The 7,500-nt window shown below is 43.7% G+C and overlaps 2 protein-coding genes and 4 non-coding genes across 6 annotated transcripts in view; 2 read left to right on the forward strand and 4 right to left on the reverse strand.

The window, feature by feature from the left end:
* Positions 1–320: 320 nt before the first annotated feature.
* Positions 321–392, reverse strand: trnaq-uug (transfer RNA glutamine (anticodon UUG)). Its single transcript has one exon. It is a non-coding gene; the product is annotated as a tRNA-Gln (tRNA).
* Positions 393–703: 311 nt separating this feature from the next.
* Positions 704–775, reverse strand: trnat-cgu (transfer RNA threonine (anticodon CGU)). The gene has a single exon. It is a non-coding gene; the product is annotated as a tRNA-Thr (tRNA).
* Positions 776–1,084: 309 nt separating this feature from the next.
* On the reverse strand, positions 1,085–1,156 carry trnae-cuc (transfer RNA glutamic acid (anticodon CUC)). Its single transcript has one exon. It is a non-coding gene; the product is annotated as a tRNA-Glu (tRNA).
* A 429-nt stretch (positions 1,157–1,585) lies between these two features.
* LOC117409990 (uncharacterized) lies at positions 1,586–6,294 on the forward strand. The gene is made up of 4 exons (XM_034913457.2): positions 1,586–2,297; positions 3,655–3,860; positions 5,455–5,634; positions 6,061–6,294. Exons 1-4 carry the CDS (start codon positions 1,736–1,738, stop codon positions 6,247–6,249), a joined length of 1,137 nt encoding a protein of 378 aa, XP_034769348.2. The 5' UTR covers positions 1,586–1,735; the 3' UTR covers positions 6,250–6,294.
* Positions 6,295–6,930: 636 nt separating this feature from the next.
* On the reverse strand, positions 6,931–7,002 carry trnae-cuc (transfer RNA glutamic acid (anticodon CUC)). Its single transcript has one exon. It is a non-coding gene; the product is annotated as a tRNA-Glu (tRNA).
* Positions 7,003–7,475: 473 nt separating this feature from the next.
* LOC131735978 (E3 ubiquitin-protein ligase DTX4-like) overlaps positions 7,476–7,500 on the forward strand; it is a 28,275-nt gene continuing 28,250 nt past the window's right edge. Inside the window, exon 1 of the mRNA XM_059021727.1 lies at positions 7,476–7,500. This exon is cut by the window's right edge and continues 98 nt beyond it. The gene's annotated coding sequence lies outside the window, so the exon portion shown is untranslated.

A 7,500-nucleotide genomic window follows, 5' to 3' on the forward strand; every position in this document is an offset into this window, starting at 1 on the left:
TGGAACCGTCCCGCTCTGCTGTTTAGAAAGGTACAGAAACGATTGAAAATAATTTCTAGTTTTGTTTTTAAAATGATTTTAATGGTAGCCTATAGATACCTACCTGCATAAAATACCTGAAAAAATGATGTCATTAGTTGTTCACGTATTTTCTATCATTTTAACACAAGACATTGAAATATCTATTTATTTATTTTTTTTTTTATAGATAGTGTTTATTTATTTATTTATTTTAAATTTCTAATCAGTGTCCTTAATTGATTAATTTTAAAATAAATAAATAAATACTACGTATGATAATAATAATAATAATAATAATAAGGTTCTACCGAGATTTGAACTCGGATCGCTGGATTCAAAGTCCAAAGTGCTAACCATTACACCATAGAACCACTGAGTACTTTCACCCACTAAAATATATGATGAAACAATTACCTATGCGAGAAGAAAAATGTGGACCGGTGGATCATTTTGTATTAATAGTTTCAGTATTAGTTTAATAAATTCATGTATGTTATCAGAAAAATATATTATTATTATTATTATTATTATTATTATTAATAATTATAATAATAAAACATATTTTCTAATACATAAAATAAATTAAATAAATTATGCATTAATATATATATGTATATTTATTAAATGTAAATTGCGACATTATTTTTAATTATTATTATTTTTTTTTTAATAAAAATAAAAGAGGCACGGACGGGGTTTGAACCCGTGATCTTCGGTTTACGAGACCGACGCCTTACCACTTGGCCACCGCGCCATAGGCTTCAGCAGCTGAGTGATGAGGTGTTGTGAACAGAGACTGTTTCTGGTCATTACAAATCCAGGCGCTGCCTACAATCCCACGCGGCGTCTTTTCAATTACAAGACTACCGTGTGGATGTAGGTTATTGCCAAAATTAAATAAATAAATAAAATGTTTGTGTGTTTATTTATTTCAAAATGTAATAATAATAATACTAATACTACTACTACTACTAATAATAATAATAATAATAATAATAATAATAATAATAATAATAATAATAATATATTTATACGTGCTATTGATAAACTATAAAAACAAGTGTTCCCTGACCGGGAATCGAACCCGGGCCGCGGCGGTGAGAGCGCCGAATCCTAACCACTAGACCACCAGGGAAGCTGACAAAACACCGACAGAATTCAAACTTCAGCGATATACAGGATCCAGCAACAGAAGCATCCAAAAATCACGTCGTTTTTCACAAGCACCAAAGTACCAAAACATTTGATAGAAAAACATCAATTTCTGCCCAATGTTACAATATCCAACATTACAGAAGATCGCTGCGCTGATTAATAATTCAACAAAGAAACCCGTGCTGCTCCTTTAAGAGGCGGGGCTGCTGTAACCAGCCCTGCGCGTGTAGCTGCCAGAGGGACGTGGTTAGGAAACTGGATCACGTAATCCGCCATTTTGGCTCTAACTTTCAATGGTCGCCAACGCAGCGCTGGCTCCTTATCGGAGCCAAAATGGCGGCAGTTTCACAACTGCGCCTGCCTGTCTACCCGTATTGATCTCGCATTCACACACAGAGATAGAGACGAGAGAAATCCAGTCTGGAAGAAGAGAGCGTGTTTTTTTTTTAAGCCCTGGTCTGCAACCCGTGATTACATGTCCCGCTTCTATCACGGGTCTGTCCCGGGTTAGGAACCCGTTCGGTGGCTTGTGCGTCCCGGACAGCGTGCTGTGTGCTCAATGCTCCCTCGTTTTACCCGCACAGCGCACACACGGGCTCGCTATCAGCGGTGCGCTTGTTTCCACTGCAGGAGCCAAGCGAACATGGCGGACGCAGTCTGCAGCACCGCCAGCAAAGCGAAGCCGGGGGCCGGCGGCTGCAGTAACGGAGCCGCCCCGGCGCCGGGGGACAAACCCAACTCCGGCCCCTGGGAGAACTTCGAGGTGCGGCAGCTGATCCGTGCCTGGGGCGACCCGGGGGTGCAGGCGCAGCTGAACGCATCGCTGCGCAACCTGCGCGTTTACAAGCACGTCTCGCAGGTTCTGAAGCGGGTCGGGATTCACCGCAGCCCGGTCCAGTGCCGGGAGAAAGCGAAGAAGCTCAAAGTGGAGTATAAGAAATGGAAGAGCGTCGCCACCCGCCGGGGGGACGAGAAGGAGAAGGAGGATGATGATGAGGAGGAGGAGGAGGGGGCCAGCAGGGAGCCGCAGCGGCTGAGGCGGGGGTTCCGGTTCTACCGGGCTATGGACGCGGTGCTGGGCGGGCAGGGTCAAGGAGAGGCGGGGGTAGCATCGCGCTCAGGTGCGGAGGAGATGTCGTGTTTAAACTGGGGTTATAAATGAATGATATTTATAAGACGGAATGCGCCACACTGTTCTGTTTTCTAGCTCTATTGATATTCTGTATCTTGTGTTTGATTTTTACTCTCATGGGTATTCATGTTTTTTGTAATTCCTCTTATTTGAAATCGCTCTCGTCCCTTCATCGTACTCACTGCGCGCTCTTATGCGACTTTTCTCGTATCTGCAAGTATTTTCACTATCACTTTAGCAACTGATCCCTCTCAAATGTAATTTCTTACTGGATGTTTTTTTATTGACTATTATATTTGAATTGGCTCTTATTTATTATTATTATTATTATTATTATTATTATTATTATTATTATTATTATTATTATTATTATTATTTATTTCTTAGCAGACGCCCTTATCCAGGGCGACTTACAATCGCAAGCAAATACATTTCAAGTGTTACAATACAAGTAATACAATAAGAGCAAGAAATACAATAACTTTTGTTCAAGTGTGACAAACCACAATTCAATAATACAGCAGATAATAGTGATAGTTACATCAGGATATGATTAAATAGTGATAGTTACATCAGGATATGATTAAATAGTGATAGTTACATCAGGATATGATTAAATAGTGATAGTTACATCAGGATGTGATTAAATACAAAGTACTACAGGTTAAACACTTGGCAGATTACAGTATTCTGAAGTACAGGATTAAATGCAGTAAAATAGGGGGGCAGATAAGAGCAAAATAAAGCACATTTAAATGAAGGGTCACTGGCTTTATTCTAATGTATTATTGTATTTAGTAATTGTAAGTCGCCCTGGATAAGGGCGTCTGCTAAGAAATATATAATAATAATAATAATAATAATAATAATAATAATAATAATAATAATAATAATTTATGTAATTTGATACATTTAACATTTAGACTAAGTCTTTAGAGTAAGTTATAACGATATACTTGAAGTTAGAGATGCCCCTAAAAAATATTATTATTATTATTATTATTATTATTATTATTATTATTATTATTATTATTATTTTAAATGCATTTGAATTGCCCGGCTATAGTATTCTATACACTGTCGTTATTGATATTGGTACATTTTCTTTAGCCGTTATTTATACGTTTTATTAATTTTCTGTTAAGTATTTGACTAAAATAAATGACATAAAATCTAAAAATGACGTTCCCTGACCGGGAATTGAACCCGGGCCGGATCCTAACCACTAGACCACCAGGGAAGCCGTTGTAGCGTTAGGAGTTTCAAACGATGTTCAGTAATGGTCAATCTGTGTGTGTGTGTGTGTGTGTGCTTGTTAATTCTCTCTCTCTCTCTCCTCTGTCCAGACAGCGACTCTCCCACACTGTCAGCAGCAGCACCGCCCCCTGGTGGCGTCGGCGGGGAGCGCAGGGGGGCTCCCGGCGGTGACGTTGAAGAGGAAGAAGAAGAGGAGGAGGAAGAGGAAGAAGAAGAAGACAGCCCCGCCCTTCTCCTGCCAGCCTCGGAGCAGAAGAAAGCGTGGGAGAGCTCTGAGATCCGGCTGCTGATCGGGGTGTGGGGGGAGCAGGGGGTGCAGGATCAGCTGGCCGCTTCTTTTCGGAACATGAGGGTGTACCGTCAGGTGTCCCGGGCTCTGGGGGTCCTGGGGGTCCGCCGCTCCCCCGTCCAGTGCCGGGAGAAAATCAAAAAGCTGAAAGTAGATTACCGGAAGATGAGAGGGGGAGCCCCCGTCACGGACAGGAGGTTCTGCAAACTCTACCCCCTGCTGGACGCCGTGATGAAGCGCAGGGGGGAGAGGGAGGGGGAGGGGCTAGCGAGAGAGAATTCCCAGCCGCCCCACAGCAGCTGTGGGCGGGGTCAGTAGAGTCTGTTGTGCTGTAGTCTCCGTTCTATTCCATTCTGGTCGATTCTAGGCTGTGCCATACCCTGCTGTATAAATGGGGAATTGTATGTAAAAATAATGTGTCAAAAATAATGTAATTGTATGTAAAAAATAATGTGATATCTTGTAATAATTGTAAGTCGCCCTGGATAAGGGAGTCTGCTAAGAAATAAATAATAATAATAATAATAATAATAATAATAATAATAATAATAATAATAAAATTAAGACTAAAGATATAAATGTTGAAATAAATAAAATAATACATGGACTTTTAAAATCAATCATTTAATATATTTACTATTTTTTTCTATATATATATATATATATGGTCTGCTAAGAAATAAATAATAATATGTATATATATATATACACACATTATTTATTTCTTAGCAGATGCCCTTATCCAGGGCGACTTACAATTGTTACAAGATATCACATTATTTTTACACACAATTCCCCATTTATACAGTTGGGTTTTTACTGGAGCAATCTAGGTAAAGTACCTTGCTCAAGGGTACAGCAGCAGTGTCCCCTACCTGGGATTGAACCCACGACCCTCCGGTCAAGATTCCAGAGCCCTAACCACTACTCCACACTGCTTAATAAAACATTTGTCTCTTCATTTATTTATGTATTGATGTATTTATTATATATATTATATATATATTCTTAATTTTGGCATGGAATATCTTCCATATGCAATAGCGCTAACCTGACTTCCTCCACAGCGCTGCCCTGCGCAGGGTCAGTGTCTGTGTCTGACTATGCTGGTCAGTTCCAGTCTATTCTAGTCTGTTCAGTAACGGTGTGTGTGTGTGTGTGTGTGTGTGTGTGTGTGTGTGTGTGTGTGTGTGTGTGTGTGTGTGTGTGTGTCTGTGTGTCTGTGTGTGTGTGATTGTTAATTATTTTATATTCTGTACACTGCAATATAACTAACCTCTGCACTGCAATATAACTAACTAGTCTCTCTGTGTTTGTGTGTCTCTCCTGTCTGTCTGTGTTTGTATGTCTGTCTGTCTGTCTGTCTGTGTTTGTGTGTCTCCTGTCTCTTGTCTGTGTTTGTGTGTCTCTCTGTCTGTCTGTGTTTGTATGTCTGTCTGTCTCTGTCTGTGTCTGTGTGTCTCCTGTCTCTTGTCTGTGTTTGTGTGTCTCTCTGTCTATCTGTGTATGTGTGTCTCTCTGTCTCCGTCTGTGTTTGTGTGTCTCCTGTCTCTTGTCTGTGTTTGTGTCTCTGTGTCTGTGTCTCTCTGTCTCATTGCAGATGCAGTATCGAATGCCCTGGAGTGCACAGTGGAGATGCCTCGCACTTCCTCGAGCCATCCTCCTGTCCAGCCGTGTCCTGTGTCCCCGCCGGCCATGCTGTCCAGAGCCTCGTCCCCCAGCCTGTCTGTCTGCTCTGAGGACTGCGTCCCGAACACAGACCCTCTCTCCCCCCAGCACCGTGAGTCACACTCGCCCACTCTGACCTCTCTGTCTCTCTATCAAATTCAAACTCTCTATCAAATTATCTCTCTCGCTTTACAATGCATCCCTATGCTTTACCAGACCTCTGTGCTTTACAATGCTTCCCTATGCTTTACCAGACCTCTCTGTGCTTTACAATGCTTCCCTATGCTTTACCAGACCTCTCTGTGCTTTACAATGCTTCCCTATGCTTTACCAGACCTCTCTGTGTTTTACAATGCTTCCCTATGCTTTACCAGACCTCTCTGTGCTTTACAATGCTTCCCTATGCTTTACTAGACCTCTCTGTGCTTTACAATGCTTCCCTATGCTCTACCAGACCTCTCTGTGCTTTACAATGCTTCCCTATGATTTAAGTCTCTCTCTCTCTCTCTCTCTTTCTCTCTCTCTCTCTCTCTCTCAGGGGCTGTGCCCCTGGGTTCGAGGCGCAGGGGCAGCAGGGGCCCCCGACAGGCGGATTCGGAGCTGTTCCAGTACCTGCGTGAGAGTGACAGCCAGTACCTGGAGACTCAGAGACAGTATCTGGCACTGGAGAGGGAGGAGCGAGCCAGAGACAGGGAGGCCTGGCAGGAGAGCCATCACACAGTGGTGAAGGCATTGCTGCAGGTGGCACGGGGCTTAGAGAGGGGCAGGGGAGAGAGGCTGGGGGAGAGGGGGAGAGAGGGGAGGAGAGAGGCTGGGGGAGAGGGGAGATGAGAGGGAGAGAGGGGCAGGGGAGAGGTGAGTAGAGAGGCTGGGGGGAGAGGGGAGATGAGAGGGGACGAGAGGGGAGAGGGGAGGAGAGAGGCTGGGGGAGAGGGAGATGGGAGGGAGAGTGGAGAGGGGAGGAGAGAGGCTGGGGGAGAGGGGGGGAGGGGAGGAGAGAGGAGATGAGAAGGAGAGGGGAGGGGAGGGGGGAGAGAGGCTGGGGGAGAGGGGAGGAGAGATGAGAGAGTGAGGGAGAGAGCGGCAGGGGAGAGAGGAGAGGGGGATGAGGGGGCAGAGGAGAGGGGGATGAAGGGGCAGGGGAGAGGAGGGGAGGGGCAGATGTGAAAGGGGAGAGGCTGCAGATTGAATGGTTCTTTTAAATGCTGCAGCGACGACATTCTCAAACGTGTGTGTCTTTAAAAATACACTTTGTGAACTGTGTCGACGTGAGTGAAACATTGTAAATAAAAACAAAATGACAAATTGATGTACAAAAAGTTCGTTTATTATTATTAACTGAGCAAAGTGTTGTTATTATTATTATTATTATTATTTTTTAATTTGTTCACCCAAAACGTAAAAGAAGTTCCCTGACCGGGAATCGAACCCGGGCCGCGGCGGTGAGAGCGCCGAATCCTAACCACTAGACCACCAGGGAAACTTGTAAGGAGTTATTTAAACCGTGTGTGAACCGTGTCCTGTTTTAACTTTACAGTGGAAGCAGTGGGCGTGGGCGTGGGCGTGGAGGTGCACGGCTGGTCACGTGCCCCCTCATTTTTCTGCCATGCAGTGCCTTAGCCACTGCGTTACAGGAAGAAAAAAAAAGTGCTGAAAGTACAGATATATATTTGATTTGGTGGCTTCAATACTCTTCAATCAGGACAGCTTTCAATTAGTATACGCGTGAACCGCCACTCACAACCGACCAATGGCATGCTGGCTGTCTGCCAACGCGCGCGTTTCAAATCTCTGTCTGTGATTGGGGTATTTACTGTCATTCGTGAGGCGGTTCCGCCTTGAACTCTTCTGATTGGACACAGCTTTTGCACTTTACATTCCAAACGGACGCGCAACGTGACGTAACACTGCGTGAGAGCCGTGACGTGTGGCCTGACAGCCGTAGGAGAAGTAATTTTAAGAATGAGTTCTTTGTTTT

This window comes from Acipenser ruthenus, unplaced genomic scaffold, assembly GCF_902713425.1.
Source record: "Acipenser ruthenus unplaced genomic scaffold, fAciRut3.2 maternal haplotype, whole genome shotgun sequence".
Lineage (NCBI taxonomy): Eukaryota > Metazoa > Chordata > Actinopteri > Acipenseriformes > Acipenseridae > Acipenser > Acipenser ruthenus.